The following is a 25805-nucleotide window of genomic DNA, read 5'->3' on the forward strand; positions in this document are numbered from 1 at the left end:
TGCTTAAAATCAAGTCAATCACTAAAATGTATATTCGTGAATCTGTATAAGAAAAGAACATCTCTTGATAAGTGAAAAAGATAAATAAAAAAAAAATTACACATGTATTTGATGTACATTTCAAATTGTTTATCTTATAAATCTTTTTCCAATTATATCACAGCACTCTTTTATTAAAATTACACATAGTTGATTATTAAATTACACAAGAAATATACATGCTTATCACAATGTGTAAATTACAACTCATTTCAATAAATGATGAAATAAACATCAAATTTTATGAATTGTTGGATATTATATTTTGAAGGAGAGATGTAAAAGGATGTAAATGTGTGTATTTAAGGAAAATAACAATTGGAATAAAGTAAAAATATTCAATAGCCAGGCTTTTTAATTGTTTATGTTAGGAAATGCTACAGAGAAAGATAGAATGACTTCTCTGAGTTGAATCTGAGATACTGTAATTGAATTAAGTAAGGATAGTAATTATTTCAGATTCCTTTGATTTTACTTTAATTAATATATTCAGAAATAGTATATGTATTGAAATTAATTCAAATTCTAATATTGAGCTTGTTGCGTGGAAAAAATTATTATTAATAACTAGATACATATAAAAGTGAGTGATATAAAAAGTGTAATTATTTAATGAAAAAAAACATATGATGTTTTTTTCTGCTTACATTAAAAATAAGCCTTGTAGATTTGAATGGAGAGTTTGATTTTTTTTAAATTGTGATAAAAGCCTGTTTTGATTTGTCTGTGGTGTTAAATGATGTTACTAAACTGTTCCTTTATAACAGTCTTTTATTCTAAGAAATTTTGAAGTTCAATGTTTAAACATTTATTGCTATTTCAATTACTTCATTATCATTGTCAAATAATGTTATAGAGAATGTATGACTTCGATGAAAAATTGGCTGGGAAAAGACTTTTACTTTTTATTTGTTGAATTTATAATAGTTAGGCCTGTTAGGGTATAATATAAATATTATATTTATTAACAGTTTTTAAAATTCTATTCTGATTTTTGAAATACCATTTTTAAAATCATTTTTAGATATATTTATATATGATTATTAATACATTATTTATCATAATATTAAAAAGTATGCTTTTGCCTTTTTAGTTTATTGTTATTATTATTATTTATCTATATCTATTGGATAAAATATATTATCTACTAAATAATTATGCAAAATTATGAAAATAATATGAATTTTGTTTCTATAAGGTACTTTATAATCAGAGAGATTTAGTCTTTGACCTTGTGTTTTCATGATGATCTTTCTTATGGTATTATTAATGATTATGTCATAATAAATTAAATATTTTCAAACATTTATATAATACATATTTAATAAAATCAGAACTTATAGAATTTATAGTTACTAAAATCAAATAACAATAATATACTTAAATTCATTAAAAAACTACAGCCATTTATTTATATCAACTTTTTATTAAAATTTTTACACATTATTACCGATTGATACTAAATATCATAACATAAACTTATTTAAACAAGTTTTCCAAATGTTTCAATTATTTTAACAGTTAAATCAAATTGAACATTGTCACATTACAGTATTTTACTGTTTGTAGAAAATCTTGTATACTACAATTACATGTGTAGCTGATTTATTTGTTATAGATTTTATAGTGCAAAATTATAAATCGTGCACTATAACACTCCAGATAATAAATACAGTGGCTAGTTATAGTACACCTCCAGTGTGATAAATAAATTAGCATTTTTGGTTTTTTATTAAACTGGCTAAATCCTTAATTTATTTGAATGAATTCTTGTCATAAGTTTGTCGTTTTGACTTAAATTACATCTCTGAAGAATTTTCAAATGTGTTAAGATTTAACTGATATTACAGCTGAAAATGTTCAAACACTCAACCTAGTTTTCTCAAAACTCCAAAAATTATTTATTATTGTGAAACTCTTACAATTGTGAATTTTTCCTGTTAAATAAAATGTGGCTTCAATACACAGTGCATTCAAAAAGCTGTGGGACTGCTGTTGCCACAGATATAATTGGCACCATCTCTGTAAGAAACTTCCATTAATCTTCTATTCAAATTTCACTGAATGTAAATCATTCTTTAGTAAGCAGTGAGGGTATGAAATTTGTGCATCTTTTTTTGCTGTCATGATTTTCAAGATGGCACAAAGAGACAATCAAATTTTGTTTTAAATGAGGTGGAAGTGCCATAGAATCGTTTTTGATGATGCAAGTTGTATATGGAAAAGATTGTTTAAGTTGTAGCAAGATGTTTGAGTGGTATTCTCATTCTAAAATGAAATTTTATTTGAATTTTTTCATTTAGAAGTAATATTTCAGTTTCTAAAATTATGTCTTCCAGAAATATGAGAGAATTTGTTTATTTATTATATTTTTTCAAATAACAGATCAGAATAAGGAAGTACAATTCAAAAGAAGCATTTTTTGGGTCACTTTACCCAGAATAACTTTGATCAATTTGATTTTGAATTGTTTGTTATTGCAGATGACATGTTTTCATTTCATGCTTTGCTGCTTAATTTTAGTCTCAATTGTAGTAATGTTTCATTTGTCACAACTTGATGAAAGAATGCCAAAAAGTTGTTACTTTCACAAAGTCATTCAACAATTACTTTTGGTGATGGAAAAGTATAAATTGATCTGAAAAGCACTTATTGCAAACTAGGAATTATAATTTAAAATGTATCAATAGTATACTGTATAATGTATTATTAATGATGTAAACTAACCCATATACCTTGAAGTTTGCAAGGTATATGAGGTCTGATTGAAAAGTAGAGACAAATTTTATTACAAATCAATTATTCAAAATTTTTACATTTCAATGCCAATCTCCTTTGAAGTAAGTCCCCCCTGACATAATGAACTTATTCCATGTTTTTCTTAGCATTTCTGGAAAACATTTTCATTGAGTTGTTGTATTGTGTCTGTTAAAGTTTTTTGGGTGTTTTTGACTGTTTCAAAATGATGACATTTGACTTTGGATTTTATGTTTATGATTTGTTCATTTGAATCTTCTGCTGCCTCAGTGAATTTAGACTTTGTCATTCTTCACTTTGGTGCTTTATTTTGGGATCATACTCGAACCAGCTTTTGACACCAATAATCACGCTCTGCATGGAATCTTGTTTGATATCAAGGCTTTCCAACATTTCTGTTGTCACTTTTTTATTTGCTTTCTGTTCATTGGTCAAATTTTTTGGCACTACTTTTTGCATACACCCTTTTCATATTGTGATTTTCAGTTAAAATTTTTCTGACTGTAAAATATGATAAATTAACAACATAAATAATTCTAACTATCATTGTTTATTTCAAAGAATGATAGTTACATGTTCAACATTATCACCCAAAGTTGAAGGATGGAACCATCCTTTAACCACTCTGCAGTGACCGACGGATATATCCGTCAAGGGCGATCATGTGGCAGTGGTGAGAGTTGGATATATCCGTTAAATTCTTTTGGGGGTATCGCCAAAATCTACCACGAAAAAAATTCACATAAAAAATGAATTATGTAACAATAAAAAAAGAATTTTCTTTACTAGACGTAACTGTTTACAAAATCTTTTTCTGAAACGGTAATGAGAAAAAAACGTGTGAAAAAATACTTTTAAGATTTTCCACGTTTATTCTCCACTACTTTGGGGTAGCACCATACCTGACTATCCCACTGTTGAAAGGTTAATTACATGTACAGTTTAAGGGAGGGGAGGGAATTGCAAAAAGTACATGACTGAACGTGAAGAAGGAAGAGGTCAAGACATTGTCTACATGGACTTTTTTTAGTGGTATTAGTGGCATGTGAATTTGTTTTATAACCTAGTTACTAGTCATGTGAATAGATTATTAGTTAAAAAATAATTGCAGAACTTTTTAAGTCATTTCTTCAGTGTTAGAACGGTTTGCAAACTACTGTTGACCCGCTCCTTTAATTATGCATAAAGTACAAAGTTGTATATAATAGGGAGGGAGAGGGTCAAAAGTCATCGTATGTCATCGTCTTCGGTCTTGATATAATAACACAATCATTAATCAAAAAACAATTGATATCCAAACAAAAATACCTGAGATGTAAAAAATTGTATCAAGTAAAAAATTATGACAATTTGGATAACAGTTAAATTTTTTTCTTAAAATTTAATAATTATTAAATTATTAAAAACTTAAAAAGAGGCAAGAAGCTTACAACTGTTTTTCTTAGCAGTTTTTTTTTGGTAAAGATAAACTTGGCATTTTAAAGTGGTACCCATAAGATATTTATCTGTATTAATGTTTTTTACATTTTGCTTCAAAGCACCAGTTTATTTTTACTAAAGAAAAACTCATAAGAAAAAAATTGACTGTCATCCAAATTGTCAAATTTTTACTTGGTGCAATTTTTTTACATCTCGGATGTTTTTATTTGGATTTCGAAATATTTCAAAATTTAAGTTTGTTTCTTATCTCTTGACACAAGTTTATTATATGATAAAGTAATGTTTTTCTAAAAACATTTCATGGAAACTTTAAGTTTCATTTCAAATACAAACCACTTTAAAATTTATTTATAGTCAGTTATGAAAGAATTATTTTTTATTTTGTTTTATTGAGGATATAATGCAATAAACATAAAAACAGAAATTTATAAAACAATGTTTTTAAAAAGTGAATTTATTTTAGTAATTACAAGATTAAAACTTATGAATAATTTTGCAAATTTGAGAAAAATATTATATACTCTTGCTGCATTCATTTGAATTAAGAAAACGAGAGTTTCAGTGATGAGTAATGATGTGCACTAACTAAATAAAAAATAGTTAACTAGTATAAAATGCAATGTAATTTAAATACTGTTAATCATGTAATTATTTAATTTTCTTTTATAAAAGTAGTGAAACTGTCAGTTAACTACATTTAAACTATTCAGAAATAGCAAAACAAAAAATTAGATTGGATTAAAATAACTTCTGTTTTCATATCTATTATTTAACACTTTTATTTTTTTATTTTTAAACAATGTCTCAAAAATACAAGTTTTTCATCTCAAGAAGATCAATCTGGAGTGAGACTCAAACCTACAGCTCTGCTTACCATGCAGGTATAGAAGTTGCAGGTTTGAGTTCTGATCTAGATCAATCTTTTCCTCCAGAATATTTTAATGAATAATTAATTTAATTCTACTTATTAAATTTAATACAAGATGTCAACTTAGTCAGTTCAAATTAAAAATTGTTTGTATATTTAATTAGCCAAGTTACAGCCTGATGAATCTAGTTTCATAATTTAATTATTAATGTAATTTGGGCTTAGTTTTCTATATGGCCATCACTATACATAAGTTTACCAGAAGACATCAAGTAATATTTTTGGCATTAAAGGAATTAATATTTTATTATATTGTAGAATAGTTTTTTATAACCAGACAGATTCCCTTGTAATGTTTTTTTAACAAATGAAATAAAATTATTTTTTTATATTTACAAATGTGAAGAAAATAGTTTATATAGATTTGTTTAAAATGTTTTTAACTTTTTTATTAGTTATTTATAAAAAATGGTTTAGATATTGATACAGTATTTTTATATTTATATATTTACAGATTATCATTCTGGTTTTTAATTTATTAGTTCTAAAATTCAAAATGGGTACACAACAATTTCAACTTAAATGGAATAATCATCAATCAAATATGGTGACTGTTTTTGATCAGTTGTTGTCAAGTGAAGCTTTAGTTGACGTCACTCTTGCATGTGAAGGATTGAGTCTTAAGGCCCATAAAATTGTCCTTTCTGCTTGCAGTCCTTTCTTCCAAAATTTGTTTTTGGAAAATCCCTGTACACATCCAATTGTTATAATGAAAGATATGAAGTATGCTGAACTGAAAGCTATAGTAGATTTTATATATAAAGGGGAAGTGAATGTTTCCCATTATCAGTTAAATGGACTTCTTAAAACTGCAGAATTACTTAACATTAAGGGTTTGATTGAGGTTGCAGATGAAAATATAAATTATGAACCAGAACAACCTTTACAGACTGAAGTTACTGAACAACAGTCGGTTGACACGTCTCAAACAATTCCATTTTCATCAGCAGAACAGAAAAAAGTGGCATCACCTTCTTTGCATAAAAAGAGAAGAGGTAAAAGGAAAAGAAGAATTTCTAATGACTCCACATCTACTGAAAATGAAGAAATACCACCAAAATTACAAGAATCCAGAATTAATGATAAAATATTGCCAGAAACAATTTCTGATTCTCATAATGAAGTTTCTGTTTCACAGCAAGAACAGTTTCAAGTGTCTTCAGACCATCCTAATAGTAGTGTGTCACAAAATTTATTTTTTCCATCAACTCAAGAAGATACATTTGTAAATGTAGAAGAGCCACCTGAGAATGAACAAAATTATGCTGAATCTCCTGATTTTGTAAAACAGATTATTTTAACTGAAAGTGTAAGTATTATTTTTATGTAATATAATTATTAATTTTAACATAAGATCAAAAATGTTCTTAAAATTATTTATTTAAATATATAGTTGGTGCAATGAGAGATTGTACTTGATTAATGACTATTTTAGAAGTTAGGGTGACAGGATGGAGTACTCTCCACATCAAAACATTTCTCTACATCTCTCTCTTCAAAACCAATTATCATTCAGGCTATAGAGGATTCATTTTTGTTTACACAAATGCTCTCTGAGGAAAAATGACATATAATAAGTGAGCATAATTCATAATTCATATAGCATAAATACTTGTACATATAGCAAAATTACCACAGAACTGTCCCATCCTATCTCCTTATCTCTCCTAAGGTAGACACAATTAGTATTGACCAAATGCACTTTCTCATTGCACTGACTATAGTAATGAATAGGGGCTGATACAAGGATGGATAAGGTGGGCGGCTGTTCAAGGAGGCAGATTACTAATGTTGACAAAATTGGCCAAGGAAAATGAAAATCAAAATAAAAGAACATTCTTAATCTCAGATAATTATTTTAAAAAAGTAAAATAATCAATTAAGTAATTAAATGTGTGAGGTCTGAGCCCTCAAATCTTTTGATTAAAATTATACTATGCCTATATTTAAAAAGGGCGGAAAATAATTATCTTGTCCTGGTAATGAAATAGAGTTGGATACACTAATAACATAAATACAAGAACAGAATAAGCTGTAATAGTTTTCAATTGCAATGCTATTTGCAATAGTAAATAATAATTAAAATGGCATTGAAATTTTAAGCTGTTTTAATATATTTAATTTTACATGACTTATATGCATTTATTTTTAAATATTTGAAATTTTAGAAATCATTACTTCAAGATTGTGCTTCAGAGGGTCCAACAATATGTTCAGTATCTTCACAAGGAACTGTTCAAGCTGAATTTAGAAACAGTAATTTTATTAATACAGGATCACAGGATAGTGAAAAATTAGTTCCATGTTCTACATTATCTGAAACTTCTACACCAAACTTTCTTGATGATGAAATGCCAGGTATCTATTTTTTGATTCATTATGAAATTTTATTCTGCATTATTCTTATTGGCATATTATGGATCTAACCTATAATTCTATTATAGTTACCTTTGCTTCTTGCTAATTTATGAAGATACTAAGATGTAGATTTTAGAATATAATTTCTTCAATATTTCTTGGAAATGCATCTGAAGTTTAATATTACATTATTTAAAAAATTCCATTTTAATGTAAATTTTTAAGAATTAAATTTTTATTTCTGTAATTATATTTTTCAATGTTAGTGTGTTGTTTTATTAAATCACAATTTAGATTTTAGTTGTTTAATGTATCAGATTTTATTAAATATTTTTCGTAATAATGATAAATCATAATTTGTATTTATTGAAGAATTTATTGATTTCATATCATTTTGCTGTAGAATGTTTGTACCAGTTTTTATCAATAACAAGTTCTGACTTATTTAACATGCCCATTTATTGAATATTTTTTATTTTCTTGTCTTTTGTATTTCAATATAAAACAATTTGCTTAAAAACTATAATTCATTCATTTTTTAATATTAAATTTAAGTTCTTATTATCCATATATATTTAATACTTACTATATATTACCAAATAAATGTCACACTTCTACTCCTACAAGATGCATAAAAAAGAACAGTTTTCTTATGCGCGTTTTTACTTGATATGGCTGAAGGCTCTGAGTCATGGGTAGTTACTATAGTTTACAACTTTGACTGCATGTTAATGTTCAGTAAAGTCTATTGAAACTCAACAGAAGAAATATTAATGTTTATTTTGTTTTTCTGAATAAAAAGTTCAATATTTCTATTGAGTTTCCAATTACAGCTTTATTCAAAAATTCTTCATTCATTATGTAAAATAGAGACAAGTTGCAAGTGCTTCATGTAGCAAGTTTTACATGAAAAGATAATAGCTAATAAGGGTGAATTCAAACAGCCACCAAATATAAACAATCCAATGAATTAAAAAAATATTTGTTGGTTAAGTAACAAAATATTAATGGTCAAATTGACAAACATTATTTTTTTATTTGTATGCCCTTTACATCAGATTGTGCAAACTTTTCAATCTATTTTCATATGATGAAGAAACTTTAAAGCAACCTGTCTCCTAAAGGTGAGAAAAGAAGAAAATATTTCATAGAAGATAAACTAACTGCAACAGATAGGGCAAAGGCATTAGAATCAAATTGGGCAGCTGCTGAAAGTTTAGATATTGATGAAAAAGGAGTTTGGAAGTGGAGAAGCAAGGAAATGGAACCAAGAGATAAAGCAAAGTCCAAAACAAGATTTTAATTGGAAACAGGGGATCATAAGATCTTCAATAAAGAATTGGAATTCTCTGTACTGAGTTTTGTCAAATGCTTATGAAGAAGCTTTGGGTGACAACTAAAATGATGAGCAGAGAGGCCAAAAAACTATGGAAATCACTATGGCAAGAAAATCCTGAATTGACTGGAAAATTAAAGGCAAGTCCAAGATTTATCCATTGATTTAATCAACATCACAATGGTCTACCACTGTAACTCACTACACAAGATCACATTCCAAAAATCATCAGCTTCCATTAGCTACATATGGCATCTGCAATGACAAGAAATTTAACATTAGTGACATGACATCTCTAGGATTGTAATAAAACTTCAGTATAGTTTGAAGAAATTGGCACTACAACAAATCAATCTAATTCCAAAGATGTAACCCTTGTGACAACCAGGCATGAAAAGATGTGCTGCACCATGATGCTAATAACTAAGGCTGATGGCAAGAAGATGAAATTGTATATTGTTTTAAAACAAAAATGACTAATATCTGAACTAGAGTAAATGTTTTCAGAAATTGTGATAGCTTATTCTAATGATGGATGGATGAATTGCTAACAGCAGCCTATCTGAACAAAGTCATTAGAGATTCAGCTTTAGTTGCCGTTTACTCATTTGAGACAGCTACTGATGCCACATTTCAAAGTCAGTCAAAAAAACAGTTAGAGAAGATGAAAATTGATTCCAGCATTATTCCAAAGGTATGTAAAAAATTCATTCAACTTAAGATGTCTCCAGGAATAAGAGTTTTAAGAAACAATATAATGAGTAGTATGATGATTAGATAACCAGAGATGAGCATGAGTATACAGTATATGGTCAAATGTGTAAAAGAAATTCTAAATCGGTTTTGATATGCCTGGATGGAAATTTCTGAACTGCAAATCAGAACACTTTTTTACACTGTGGACTATCAAATGCCATTGACCACAGTGAAAATGATCTTATTGTTTGAATGGTGAAGGCTTGAAAGAATGACAGTAGTTATTAGAATCAGAAAGCCGAGATGCCAAATTCAGGATTAATGATGAAAATAATGATCAATTTGAAGAAAATTTCTTTTCTTGGAATTGATTCTGATACTGCATTGAAATTTAATATATATTACTGCAGTAGTATAGTATCAAAATTTGTTATTAAACAAAAAAAAATTCTATTTAGCAGTACTGTAAGTATAAATAAATATTGTATTATACTAACTATATTCTTGTGTGTTTGGTTATAAAGCAAAATACCATATAAGAAAATTTTTCCTTGCAGAAATCTGAGAAAAATAAATGCCACTCCTTAATAAACAGTGAAATTGAGGGTGGCCAAAAGATATAAATGCCATGACATGTATTTAGTAATATACAGTATACCATATTTAAGGATATAATTGAAGCCCTGAGGGACATATAGTGCTACCTCAGAATCACATTTCTGGGGTAATTGAATTTGAATGTTTGAAAAAAATCCAAAAATGAAAAATGCCAAAACAATGAGATGACAGCCACATTCTACAAGCAATGTTCAGAGAGCAAAAATATTAACACAACTATTCATATGACTCATGGACTTTTTTGAACATTCAAACTCAGTTACCTAAGAAACATGATGGGTTAGCACTCTATGTTGCCAAGGGCTTCAATTATTAAATACACCATGTTTCTATATTACACATGTAGTCATTAACTTTGTTCCATTAAGTGTATGTATATAAGGTGGATCACTTATGTTACTGGGAAATATCTTGAAAAATATCTCTCTTACAAAAAATGTTTTGGATCAAATTTGTTTGATATCAAGAGAGGCACAAGATGTCACTATAAGTTTCATTGTAGATGGTCCTTAAATAGGAACCAATTTTTGTTACATATTTTAATTTTACATAAACTAATAAAATTTTATCTAAAACATTTTTTGAAAGATGTAATTATCAGAAGTTATAAGTTTGGTTTCTAGGCTGCATGTTTCTTTAAGGTAGCTCGATAGTTAAATTGATATTAACTTGTTTAAAATTAAATTTTTAAAAATTTTTTAAAAGCAGGCAAATTTATAAAACAAAAATTAATGAAATTTGTAAAAACTTAAAATAAATTTAAATTTGATTATCTGTTCAGTGAAACAATGCTGAAACAATTTCCAATAGTTACATTGCAAAAGAAAAAGGAGTTGCAATTAATTAAAAAAAATCATAATTAAGGGTTCAAAAATGGCAAAATTAGATAAATAATAATAAATTAATAACTACTAAAAATATATAAAATACAACTAAATTAATCTATATATATAATCAAGACGAATTGATAATAATAATCAGTGCAGAGCCCAAATGGTTAGGAGTTGAAAGTTGAAATTTGGTACACAGTTAGGGTACGTCACGAGAATGCACACTAAGAAGGGATTTTTCGAAATTCCTCCCCACGGGGGAGAGGGACAGGATTAAGGCTTAACACTTCCATTGTTGATAGAAGTGTCAAGTAACAATGGAAGTGTTATGTAACAATGGAAGTGTTACGTAACAACGGAATTGTTAAGAGAAAGTGACGTGCAAGACGCAGCTGCAGTTTTTTTCGTTTTTGCGGGAAATCAAACATATTTTTAGACCCATCTAAAAATTATCTAATTAGTCTGGAAACAGGGGGACCCAATTCTTGCATTTTGTGAAAACGGGTAAAGTTCAGTATAACGTAATAATCTTAATCTTCGCTAGCGTTACTTTTGCCCGAGCAACGCCGGGCCTATCTGCTAGTACTAAATAAATTAAAACTAAAAATAACAGCATAATTAAAACTCTGGTCTTTACACCAAAACAGAATTAAAAAAATAAAATCAAAACTAATTAAAATCAAATCAGTTGAAAATTAAAACATTTTTTAAAATGTTTAAAAGTTGTTTTGAAATTTTTAAAATGTAAATCAAATTAATTTTTAAATTTATATTATTTGTGTGTGGTGGTGGTAACCAAACATTTTGCTTTTAAAATATACTGTATACAGATAAAAATTACTAAAACTAATATAAAAACTAAAATTACATCTGTATCCTGTATATAACCAAAGGTTATTATTCAAATATCAAACTTAAAGAATAGTTGTTATGGAAGCAAACAAATAGCTGTCTCTTCAACTCCAAGTCTGAGTCAAAAGTGAAGTCTTTTGTCTCCTATCCCTAAACAAATACAGTCGAGTCCGCGTAAGTCAACACTTGTTGGTTACATAGTCAGTTTTTTGTGTCATGGCCGACTTACATAGGCATTAATGTTATTAATGTTAAGAAACTCGGTTTACTCGTCACCACTGGATAAATCAACATACTTTTTCTGTTTCACACTTTTTAGAATTTTGATAAGTTAACTCCCCCTGAAAAATGAGCTCACACCACACGGCTTATTGTACGGTGTGAACTCATTTTTTCAGGAGGGGAGTCGACTTATCAGAATTCTAAAAAGTGTGAAACAGAAAAAGTATGTTGATTTATCCAGTGGTGACGAGTTAAACAATGTTGAGTAAACCGAGTTTTTTAACATTAATAACATTAATGCCTATGTAAGTCAGCTGAGACCACGGAAAACTGACTAATTAACCTGCGGTGTCGAGTTATCCGGGTGACGACTTATGCAGACTCGACTGTACCTTCCTTTTCCTTTCTTAACCCTTTCTACAAATTCATGCCAAGTTCACAGAGGAAGTTAATTGGTGAACCTAAGATTGTAGACCCACCTGCGAGCTGGTATGATCTACTTACACACCATTTCTTTGTAAAGTGTTGGTTTCAGTTTTGGTGGGGACAGAATATTGTATCTTAAGGAGAAATGTTTTATGCAAATTTATTTTACTATGATTTGTAAATGATGTCTCATCAGGAAACAATACTTGTTTAAAAAAATTGTTATTAAGTTGTATTTGTTGTTCTAACCAATGACAAAAGTTCATATGATTTTGAAAGTTATCACCATGGAGTTCTTGGTGCAGCAAAATATGGTAAGGATATGCCATTTAAATAAATGCAAAACATTGGTTTTAGACATTCCTGAGACTCGTGCACTTTTTCTTGAACTAATGTGAGGATTTTGATTGGACACTTCCTGTTTCAGTAAGTAAATTAATGATAAGTCATAATAATGGGATGATTCACTAGTAAGGATTGTTTTAAAATTATTCAGAAAATCATGGTATGTGTGTATAATATAATGCTGTTAATAGTATGTTAGATATAATGGTATGTCAAATAATTAAACATTGATGCTAATTGAGATTTCATTGTATAACAGTACATAAAACTTGAATATGGACTCATGAAAAAAGTAATTTTCTATGATATTTTCCATGTTAATTAGACATACAGTACTTATTATGAATGTTCTGATATCAATTTGAATATTTAGACTTTGAGCAAATAATTTATATCTATCTTTGTAAAATATATTTTTAACAATGAACATTTTTGAAGTTTAATGACAAGACAATACAAAAATATTACATTTTTGGGTCCATTCTTAGTATGGATAGTATGGTGAGAAAATTATACTTTTGTTTTTAATGTTTAAGTTAAAATGATATCAGACGTCAGATCCTACAATGAAAGGCTGACGTCTGATATCATTTTAACTTTGTAAAAAATTTTTTTCTGCTATTAATTGTCTTTTTAACAAAGTTTTTCTTCGAGCTACTGTGACTGTTACTTCTGGTGTGAAATTGGGTGAAAAAATGGACTCAAAAATGTAATATTTTTGTATTGTCTTGTCATTAAACTTCAAAACAGAAGAAATCCAAGAGTTATTATGTAAAAATGTGAACATTTGTATTTGTATTATCTTTGGATTGTTCTTTTAATAATTTTTATTTGAAGAAAGTTATTCATTAAATTTTATTTCAAAATATTTCTACTTATTTAAATTAGATTCTCTATAATGTAAAATAATCAGTCTTTTAAAAGCAATCAATCTTTTCTGTTAAAGTTACAGTGAATTTAGGAGTCGATTCCATGATCTTCTTTTCCTTCCCATTAGGGATGTGTATCATTGTCTATTGGAAAGAACATCTTATGACTTAGGTTGAACATATAAAACTGACAATGAGTGAATAATTTGGTATGCTGGTAGTATATCTCCTCAGTCTAGTAGGAGGGTAAGGTTTCTTTTTCCTTCTGATTCTCTCCTTTTAAGGATTTAGTGGACTTTTAAGGTCAGCCAGTCTAGAGCTGGGTCAGAAACTCTACTTCAGTCTGCCTTTGCTACGACAACTGACTAATTTCATTAATTGTGCAAAATGATCCCTGACTCCTCTAGTAAAATCACTCCAGCCAAGCAGAGGACAAAATCTCTCTCTCTGCATAAAACTGATAAGCCTAACTGACAGTTTTCAAAATAAAATTATAGTAACTATGTTAACCAAATGAATATTTTCTTATAATAAAAGAAATTCCTATTTAATTCATCTTAAGAGATTTTTTTAAAAAATATGTACAGTAGAGCGTTGATAAGTGGAACGTCGGTAAGTGGAACGATTTTCAGTCGGACTGTGTCGTGCTGAATCAAATGTTTTTGATACTAAATTTACTTCTAAAGTATAATTTTTGTGTTTTTTATATTCTTTAATATATTTATTTTGTTTGTACAAAATGCAGAAATAATTTTTAACGATACGATAGCCTCGATGATTATTATAAAAATTTTCGTTAGGCTTAAAATCGATGAAAATTCAACAGAAGCGACACGCAACGGAGAAAAATTCAACAGGAAGCGACACGCAACGGAGAAAAATTCAACAGGAAGCGATACGCAACGGAGAAAAATTTGAACATCGGACAGGTTAATGTATTTTTTTGTACAAAGTCGGAAACTGGAACAAATCATTAACTGGAAGGACCCCAGTCCCCAATTGGTTCCACTTATTGACGCTCTACTGTATTCATTGTTTTTTAAATTATCTTTAAAAATTTATTTTACAAACATATTATTTTATTATAAGTATAAATTGGTTTTCTGTTATTAATTTAGATATCAAGCCTATAGTAATATTTGATGAATTTGGAAATCCTACAGCAAGAGATGTAACACCAAAAGATTTAGCACATGCAAGTGAATCTGGGGTTCTTTCTTTACCTGGTCCAAGTATTTATCAATTAGACAAACAGTCTTCTGAATTAAAAGAACCAGACTCACATGGTAAGAAAATTGCATTAATTTAATGGTTTTATAATAATATGAACATGTTTTTTTATTCTGATAATTTCTATATTGTATTTACTCGCATATAAGACGAGGTGTGACTTTAAAGATCAAAATAAAGAAAATTAGATTTATTAATACAATTCTAATTTTATTTCATTTAATCACAAATAAAATATCAAATGCACATATATGCACACACCGTCCCACAAAAATTACAGGCATTTTAAACTTCAAGAAAAAATCTTGTAAAATCAACAATGTAATTTGTTCATGTAAAGTTGGACAATTGGGAACTTTTTTTGCCAATTCTTAACAGTTGAAGTCAAATTCACTCTTCGTTGATTACACTTATGAGTTTCTCTGAATTCTGATTTCCAAATCATCTGTTTTCACGTGGGAATGAATTAAAAGTTATATCGGGCTCCCGTGTGATTTTGGAATTTCAATCTGGAATTCAATTCAAAAGCTTTGCTTTTTGTATTGCTATTCATCTTTACTCCTGACAATACACAAGAATGATTCGAATGACCCAGATAAATACTTTTGTTTTTAAACACCAGAAGCTGAGAATTTGGTAAAAAAATACACAGTTCACAAAAATTATTGCAAAAACGAAAAGGATCCTTTGCTTGCGCGTATAGGACAACCTAGGTTTTTGAAGCAGTGAAAAATGAATAAAAACCTTTTCTTATATGCAAGTAAATACAGTATATACTTTCCATTATAATTCTAAATTTTGTTTTTGTAATTATATAAAATTATCATAAGATGTCAAAATTAACAGTATTTTTCGTCATTTACGTTTACTTTATTTGTTTCTTTTTTGTCACAAAATAAAAATAATTTTTTTGAAGAGATAAATAATGCAGACAAATAAAACACAATGGAATTTGATGTTTGGATTTAAAAGTCATTTTAAATTTATTTTATTCATAAATGATTTGTAACTAAATGCTGTACATTAATAACAGTTATTACTCAGATAAATATTTTGTTCTTCATATATCTTCCTTTTATTCAATCATAATAAATTAATAAATATAAAATTAATTTTTTTGTATATATATATATATATCCCAAAAGTATATATTGTACCTCTTCAAAATTTTGAGACTATTTATTGTATTTTTTTTATATAATATTACATAAATTTATGCAATGCAATATAATTAACACCAATTATATAATATCTTGTGTGAGTACATTTGTAGCTCTTTACAAACTGCTTTTTATTGGCAGAACATGCATTCCTACATCAACAGTATTTGAATTTATATTTTTCTTAGAACAATCTGTTAAATTTTAATGGTTAAATGGTTAATCATTAAATTTCTAATAATTTTTGAATTTCAATTCACTTACATTCAGAAAATAAATAACTTCCAATGATATGTTCCAGTTTGAAAATAATTTTTTCTACCATCATTTTTGATGAGTTACAGCTAGTAAAAATAATAAATTTAAGTAGTTACTTTTAATCTTGTTTTCATGATATAAATTACAAGTCCCAAGTCCCAACTCTTTCTCAAAATTTTCAAGTTTAATCTGAACTTCTCAAGTCTTTGTGGAAATATAGATCAAGTTACAGGGCTGGATTTCTGAATGGGGACAGTAGATCTGAACCTGGGATGGCCAATTTGCCATCCCAGGTTCAGATCTACTGTCTTCTGTCTTCAAATTATTAAATATTTTATATAATAAAGTCCAAGTTAGTGTCAGTAGCATTTACATTTATTTCAGAAAAGGTGGTATTCTAGTCTGTGTTTACAGTGGTAAAAGAGTTAAGTCCAGCCCTGTCAAGTCTTAAGTTTAGTTTGAAGTCATTTCAGTCACATTCAAAGTTAAATCTCTTTCTTAGAAAACCTTTAGACTTATTTCATCAACAGATGATTAGTCAAATCATTGAATTAATGACTATTTTAAATGCATGATTAGTGACTTTGCATTCCACCATTTTCAGATTAGTTATGTTTAGTGCCCTAATCTTGACAAATACAACAGATAATTCATTTTGTTTTCAAGAAGAGGATTTACTAATTCTGTTCTTATCAATACTTAAATTTTTGCAAAAATTTATCATTTCAAACTTACTGAGAGGTTTGCTTAGTTTAATCATTTAATATATAAATAGGGAAGACTGGGCTAATTGTAAACTGCTTTTCCAAACAGTTAAAAATTTAGAAAGTAGTAATAAAATTATCAAGGAAAAAATTGTTCAACAGGGCTTCATATGGATGCAAAGAACATCTATTCTATGAAAATCATCAAAATCTGGCATCATGAGGGTTTACTCCTGTCTGAACTGATATTGCACTTAATCCAAAAGTTTTTCTTATAAATTTATACAGATTTACTTCCAAATAAAAAAAAATCAAACAGGTGAAACTCACTTCCAATAGACAAATATAAATAATAAAAATTTATAATAAACAGGGAATTCAGATACATATAGTACAAAATAACTAAACCTGATAAATACATTTGCTGAAATTTAGTTGTCATACAATTGGAATGAAAAAATAAATCCAATGAAAGCAAACATAAAATTATTGTTTCCTCCAAAGAGCTCATGAGCCAGTTCTTACGGACTATGCACTGAATCCAAGCCTCTTCATTTTTACTTCTCAACTACAGTTAAAATATACAATACAGAGACAGTTTTCATCCATGTGGATATCTGCAGAGGTTTTGAGGGAATTTTCTTTTCATAACATCTTTTGCTGCTTTCTCATATACTGTATATCTTTCTCTGTTGATTTTCTTTAGTTTTCTTCTTTAGTTTTCTCTCTGTGGTGATTATATAGATTCTCTTTAGTTTTTGTCTTGCATGTTTGTACCATTCTGTGAAAATAAAATTGAAAACATCATGTCAAAGTATGAAGTGAATTGTTACAGTGTAACAACATGTCCCATTTGTTGAGAGAAATTCTCAATCAGAACATTCTGACAACACTGCACACAGGGAACAAAATTATCCTTTGTTCAGGAACTGTGTACTGTTGTAATAAGCACGTGGTGAGAGTCGACTTTCTTCACAAAGAGACAGATATATAAAACAAATAAGACGTGCTTTATTTTAATTTCTGCGAACATATACAGGAAAGGTTCTTGTTGATTCCGCCTCCTGGTTCCTTACTTCCAAACAAAGAACAAAACAACACCTATTCCGATTCACGGTCAAGCAAGAACTTTCGCGACACAAAGAGACACTTAATTTCTAACTTAAACCTACTTATATCTAAAAGGGAAAGGAAGGGAAAAGATAGATTAGAATGGAGGAACAGAAATATATTTTTAGGAAGGAATGGGTACCCGAGTTGGAAATCGAGGTGGCAGCTGCTGGATGACTTCGTCTTGGGAATTTTCTTCTCTTTTGGGGACAGATCGCATGCAAGACTCGATACAAAACAGATGTCTTTTATCTTTGGCCTCCCAACGTCCTTATTTACACTATCTCTCTCGTACGTGCTCTTCGTAACTCTTTCAGTCGAAGCAACACCAACTTGGAGACTTCTCCCTGACCGTCCTCCTTCTTCCAGGTCCAAAGCCAAAAGTAGCTCACTCCTCTCTCACTTGCCCTCTGGGCTTTTTCCTAATCTTTGTCTCTAATTAGGTCACCGACCACCCACACTTAGAGGAAAGTTCCAGAAGGTATAGACAAAGGAACACAGAACAAAGAAAGAAGGAAGGAGAAAAAACACACACACACATATATATATATATATCTAAAATATAACAAAAATATATTGGTGTATCACCACAGTACAGTGTATTCAGGTCATTAGAAACTGTGTGTATATGTGTAAGAGATTGTGTTTAAAGTAAAATTAAAAAACTGACAACCTAAAACCATTGTCTTCTCTTTTGTTATAGCTGGACATCTTTACATCATTTGTTTTGCAATTAATAGCCCATAGAGTTCCCATTATGTTTAGTTCTGCCTTTAAACTAACCAAAGTGATTAGTAATAGCATGAAATTAAAGCTAAATAGTAACATAAACATAAACAATATTTGCAATGGTCTTTCAAGCTAAAATCATATGCAAAACACAACCAAAAAAAATTATTTTTAGAACATTTGTCATTACAAACCTCAAAATACACGAGAGGTGTTTGTTCAACATGCACCTCTCACTATCTACAGACCACATGCTCAGTCTGCACACACTGCAAAAACTGCACACAGCAAAACAATAAAAGACTCAATAACTTTCCCTTAGTAACAACTAGCCCTGGTCTCACCTATACATTAGTGTCTCTACTGCAAAATCATAAATTTATTTCTATACGATAATCAAAATTGCAGAAAATGAAAATTCAAGGTAGCAAATTGTTTTATTAAAAGTTTTCAAGTTACAAGTTGTCACCTTGTTGATGTAAGTCCAACTTGAGTTTAAGTTAATCAACTCATATTGACAACACTGGTTATTTGTAATATCAAAATTGTTTAGATTAATGCAGATTTATATTTATTTGATAGATACTATAAATAGTGTAGAGATTATTATACATATAGTAGAACACAAAAATTGTAGTGTTTGTTGAATTTATTATTATTTTTTTCAAATATTTATAAGATTTGGTTTAAGGACTATATTAATTTTTTCTATAATTAAAAAGACTCTGAATAAATTAAAGAATAACAGATATTAAAAAGGGGGAATTACAAATATATTCAAAGTAAATAAATAGTTCTGTTTGATGAAACCGTGTCTCGTTCTATAATTTAGGCTTAGTAAACACTAGTGTTGTGTGTTTTCCAAAGACACTTGGCAAGTTTTCCATCAAATATCTTTATTTATTTTAGTTGATTAGTCTTCCAATTTGTATATATTTGTATTTTATTGCTGCTCTAAGAATTTTAAAGTTGATATAATTTCTTTCTCTTGTAGGTATAGCTTCTGCGATTGATTTAGTTAAAGATAATATTCTAAGGAGTGTCTGTTCATTGAGGTGCGTTTTTAGGTACTTTCTATAGACTTAAAGTTTTTCTATCTCACCTTGTATTTTTTCTTCTTGTCTGTAATCTTGATGTTGACTTGTAGAACGAGACACAGTTTCATCAAACAGATCAACAAATCAAAGGAAACTAGAAACGGCGAGATTCATCAAACAAAAATGCAAAGAAGTCAACATGAAGATTACAGACAAGAAGAAAAAATACAAGGTGAGATAGAAAAACTTTCTATAGACTTAAAGTACCTAAAAACGCACCTCAATGAACGGACACTCCTTAGAACATTATCTTTACCTAAATCAATCGCAGAAGCTATACCTACAAGAGAAAGAAATTATATCAACTTTAAAATTCTTAGAGCAGCGATAAAATACAAATATATACAAATTGGAAGACTAATCAACTAAAATAAATAAAGATATTTGATGGAAAACTTGCCAAGTGTCTTTGGAAAACACACAACACTAGTGTTTACTAAGCCTAAATAAATAGTTGTAAAATGTGAATTGAATAAAATCAAATAAGAGCTTTTAATATTTATTTTTGATAAATTTTAAATCAGAAACCTTCTATAAATTGTACACTTGTTCTTTCTCAAATAATAATAAATATTTTTAAAGACAGAGAAATATTAAAGCATTGCATAAATTATGAGTTTTAATTCAAATAATAATATAATTAGTTAAAATAAAAGTTTTTAAATATTTAATAGAAATATTTAACTGAAAAATAAGAATTGACTGGATGTAATGTAAATAATGAAAACAGTCAAATAAAAAAGAGAGATCAATCAAATTAAAACAGAATATTTTGTGTTTGAAATAAAAGCTGAATACTAGTTTATAATTATATATATATAAAGAAGCTGATGGCAGAATACATGTGTTGTCAACTTACAAGCTTAAAACAATTTGCTTATTTATCTAAAAAAGGAGAGTTTCATGCTAATCTTAATAGAATTTGTGATCATTTGTTTTCTTTATACAGTTTATATTTTTCAATTTTGCATAAAATTTTAAAGCAGAATAGTCGGCAGTGGTTATTTTATTCATTTAAATGTATTTATCAATTTATCTGTTTCTTTCAATCAAACTATAATGCAACAAATTTAAACAAGAATTTTTCAGAGAAAATTAATTTACAGTAGCCATTCATTTCTCTGGCATCCAATAATCCAGAATGTTTGATAATCTGGCACTTTCGGAAGAGTAACAAATAATTCAGAATTGTCAAATAATAATCTGCATGCCAGTATTCTGAAAATTGTAATTTATTTGGACTTGTGATTTACTAAAGACCCTGGATGGAAATACAGTGTGTAAAAATAATTGTCCATATGATAGGGAAGTTTCATTTTTCCAAGTCATTTTTCAAAATATGATCATATAACACAATAAAAAAATAGCCAAAATAGAGAAGAAACATTATTTCTTTCCTCAAAAATAAAACTACAGTTATAAGCAAATGTAAGGAGGGGAAATTTAAAATAATGACAAAGACATTGAAAAAAATTAATTACAGTAGAGTCCTTACAACTCACAAATAAAGCAAGCAACAACCCTCAAATTTTGTCGATCAGAGGTATACTTTTTTTTTCAACTTATAGGCCAAGGTTTAAACTTTCATAAATCGTCTGATAATGCAGGTTTTGATAATGCGATTTCCTATAATACATAACAAATTCCCCACGTTGTACGGGACTCTACTGTATATGAGTTTGTGTACAGTAGTGAACATTTCTCACAATTATTAAATTTAATATTTTTGGGGCCTCCTTTCTTTCAATTGTGGCCAGACATCATTTTGGCATTGCCATCCCGCTTTTCACAAAGATTGGATTGGTTGTTTTCCAAACATTTTGTATGAGTTCCTTCATCTGTGCCTTGTTTTTGGCCTCCTCTTTGCTATCTGGATTTCCATGTCATTTCATAAATTTTCAATTGGATTGGCATCTTGTGATTGAGGAAACCAATCTAACTTAGTAATGCCATTATATTGAAAATAATCTGTAACAATCTTTGCTGTATGTTTGGGGTCATTGTCTTTTTGGAAAACAGTTACAGTAGAGCATCGATTATCCAATCCCCGATTAACCAACTGCGTTCTAGTTAGCAAATTCAAATGTCCGCTAGTGATGTGGCACTACAATATTTGGTTTTGTCTTGGCTACTTTAATATTATTTTTGTTAAATTTTTGCATGTTTTAGCTGGCAGCACTGGCTTGACCATGAAAGGGAGGCTAGTATTTAAACCAGGCCTAATACACTATACTAATAATGTATTTTTTCATACTTTTCGGTTATCCGACCAACCCCAGTCCCCAATTAAGTCGGATAATCGATGCTCTGTATTTTTCAATCCCATTTTGCAAACTGACTCTTCCAAATTTTCCTTGAGAATGTTTAAGTAGTCTTGTTTCTTCATTCTTTCATTAATACTAATTTGTCAATTTGTTTTGCACAGAAACACTTCTAAATCATCACTGATCCCACACAGTTTAACAATTAGCTTTACACTGTTGAGTTTAATTGTCCTTCCTTTTTTTGGTCACACTTTTATTGAACCATCTGCTCCAGATTAAATTTTTTCTCATCTGTTCAAATAATAGGGTTTCAGAAGTAGATCCAATCTAATTGCCAATCCATTGAAAATTTATGGCTGGCATGGAAATCCAGATGGCAAAGAGGAGGCCAAAAATCAAGGATGAAGAAACTCATACAAACTGTTTGGGAAAAGCTGATGGCAATGCCAAAATGATGTCTGACAATAATTGAAAGCAAAGGAACCACAAAATATTAAGTTTAATAATTGTGAGAAATGTTCATATAGTAAACAAACTCAATTTTTTCCTTACATTTGCTTATAACTGTAGTTATCATTTTTGGGAAAAGAAATAAAGAATGTGTCTTCTCTATTTTGGTTATTTTTTATTGTGCTACGTGATCATATTTTTTTTAAATGACTTGGGAAAATAAAACTTACCTGCCATTTGAACAACTTGTTTTGCTCATTGTATAGTCAAGAAAATAAATATCATTGTTGCGTGAGATGTAGAATATACAACACAACACCAGTTTTTTAATAAATAGGAATAATGCTTTAATGGTTTGCCATTTAAAACAAAAATCCCATTCCCACTTTTTTTTTACAACCTCTGGTGTCCAGAATATGCAATTTAGAAATTCAATAAATTACAAAAATCAGCAGAATTATAAGCACATGAATCATTGTCAATGTTGACTTTGTGTAATAATATGCTCATTAACATCTTTTCAGATTTTTTTAAAAACATTCCAGAAGTTGGAATAGTGTATAACAATTACCCTAGATTGAGTAATCTTGGAGAAGCAGATTCTGCAGATAGATTCCTCTTCCAGCAGATAGATTCTTGGAGAAAACAAATGTTTTTGGCCATTTCATTGGCTCTTCTCAGATAAAAGAACAATAAAGCAAAGTTCTATTTTGCATTTCATATTTGGAATCTGGTTTTATGCTTGGATGAAGGGTTGAAACTCTTAAATTTTGGAATGCATGGAAGCTAAATTTGAGCCTTATTGGTTTTTAGCTTGTTTTATGTATGAACACTTTTCGAGCTTTGAACTTTTGTATTAACATTCTTTTACCTGAGGCAAGCCAAAAATGTTTGTTTTCTCCAAGGATTGTCTACTGGAAGAAGAGTGAGAAGCATAAAATAATTGTTTTTAGGTTTTTCAATTGACCTTAACACAACACAGTTGTGCATTGTATCATCATCAGACTGATTAAAGAGCATGTGTAAACAAATAAGAAGCTTACAGCAGTGTCAAATGCTTCAACAATCTTAGAATATATAATTTATTGAATTTTGCAAAAATATAATTTAATAATTTGGCATTTTAAATAATCTAGCACCACTTTGGTCCTGCAGATACCAGATTAATTAATGAACTTTTACTATAGTTAATTTTTATTCCAAAAATTTCTTTTATATTGAAATCTATCTATTAAATACTTTAATATTAAGCATATAAAAATTACTTTTTTTTTTATTACAGGAGATACCTTCAGTTTTATTGAACAGGTATGATGCCTTAAAATGTTCTTAGTTTAAAAATTTTATCAAACAGCAAATAATAATAAAGTAAAAATTAAATTTGTTTTATCTACATCTATTATATATTTATTAATTTCATAAATGTAATTAAAATATGAAATTTTTTATTATGTTATAAAAAGTTTTTATAGTGATAATATGAGTAAAGTATAAATACTAAAAAAATATAAAGAATCAGATATTTCATTATTTTGAAAAGAAGGAGCTTTAGCTTTATTACTATTTAATTCATTTCTCTAAGCTATAATTTTCACATTAATATTATTGATAAAAATTTAATGATTTGATATATTATCATAAATATTACTGGTGCAGAATTCAATAAATAAATAAGCAACTACCTATAACCAGCATTAATTCTCTTTTAAACGAAGGTTTTCTTCTGTCTTTAATGGTCATCATTATGATAGTTGAAGGTCTTAACAACACCCAAAAGGAGTACTTCCGATGGAATGCTTTCTTCAATATACATAACCACACAGTCAAAGCACAAGATAAAGTAAGGTATTGGAAGGCCATACATAATTCAAGGGGATGGATGGATTGTAACAGTATAGTTGTCGTAAGAGCAGACAAATCCAGAAGCATAGTACTAATGAAAAGGGACACATATAGAAACAGCTTATGTGAATACATATGCAACACTGAATGCACTAAGACCCCCAGCGGGTATTTGGAGAAGATTCAAACTAGGGTTAAGCATATAGCTAATTCCCCATTAGCTAGAATACTCAAAGTAACTAAGGCAACAGTCTCGGCATCAATTTCCCCCTGCTTATTCGCTTTTGTCAAACTCTATAAAACCAGTAAACAACTATGCCCAGCAGTTGACAAATCAAGATCTCATCTATTTTTATGGAGTGCAAGTTCAACTCTTTTAAGCAGCAACGTGGAAGAATATCTGTACACTGTGTCCATTCCGGTGGAGTTAATTCACAGATTAAAATGCCCTTGGGAACTTGGAGGGCATCTACTTTACAGTATGTGATTTTGAGTTCATGTTCCCTTTCATTCGTATTGAACCATGTTTTTGTGAATTACGAGACTTCCTCATTCGTAACATCAACAACTCTTCCAGACATATTTCCAACATCTTAGAGTTAGCACATTTTATATGTCACTCGGCCTTTTTCGTATTTGAAGGAGATACTTTCCATTTTAATAAAAAGTAAAAATATATTACAGATGGATACTAGTCCAATCTTCACTGCTTGCCATGTCCAATCACCAGGAACAACTATTTCCATTGCAGAGAAAACCTTTCTTTAGAGGCTATGCCTCTGCACAAATATGCAAAACAGTTTAAAATGTCCACTGGTGACAATCCCAACACAATTAAAAATATAATATTTCTTTGTGAATGCTGGCACTAAATATATTACAGATTGGACTAGTATCCATCTGTAATATATTTTTACTTTTTATTAAATTGTAATTCTGCCAGCAGTTTTTACAAAGAAATGTTATATTTTTAATTGTGTTGGGATTGTCACCAGTGGACATTTTAAACTGTTTTGCATATTTGTGCAGAGGCATAGCCTCTAAAGAAAGGTTGTCTCTGCAATGGAAATAGTTGTTCCTGGTGATTGGACATGGCAAGCAGTGAAGATTGGACTAGTATCCATCTGTAGTATATTTTTACTTTTTACTAAATTGTAATTCTGCCAGTCCTTTTTACAAAGAGATACTTTCCTTCAAAGTAGAGGGGTACCCATGGGTAGTCCCATCTCAGGAACACTTTGTGAA

At 28.9% G+C, this 25805-nt stretch overlaps 1 protein-coding gene across 1 annotated transcript in view; it reads left to right on the forward strand.

Annotated features, from left to right (window-relative positions):
* Positions 1–279: 279 nt before the first annotated feature.
* Positions 280–25805, forward strand: part of LOC136985897 (uncharacterized) — a 53812-nt gene continuing 28286 nt past the window's right edge. Inside the window, exons 1-5 of the mRNA XM_067283288.1 lie at positions 280–476; positions 5619–6473; positions 7333–7522; positions 14835–15002; positions 24001–24026. Of these exons, the coding sequence (XP_067139389.1) occupies positions 5661–6473; positions 7333–7522; positions 14835–15002; positions 24001–24026 (1197 nt within the window). The 5' untranslated portion in view covers positions 280–476; positions 5619–5660. The remainder of the gene's footprint in view (positions 477–5618; positions 6474–7332; positions 7523–14834; positions 15003–24000; positions 24027–25805) is intronic.

This window comes from Centruroides vittatus, unplaced genomic scaffold, assembly GCF_030686945.1.
Source record: "Centruroides vittatus isolate TY-2023 unplaced genomic scaffold, ASM3068694v2 contig_980, whole genome shotgun sequence".
Lineage (NCBI taxonomy): Eukaryota > Metazoa > Arthropoda > Arachnida > Scorpiones > Buthidae > Centruroides > Centruroides vittatus.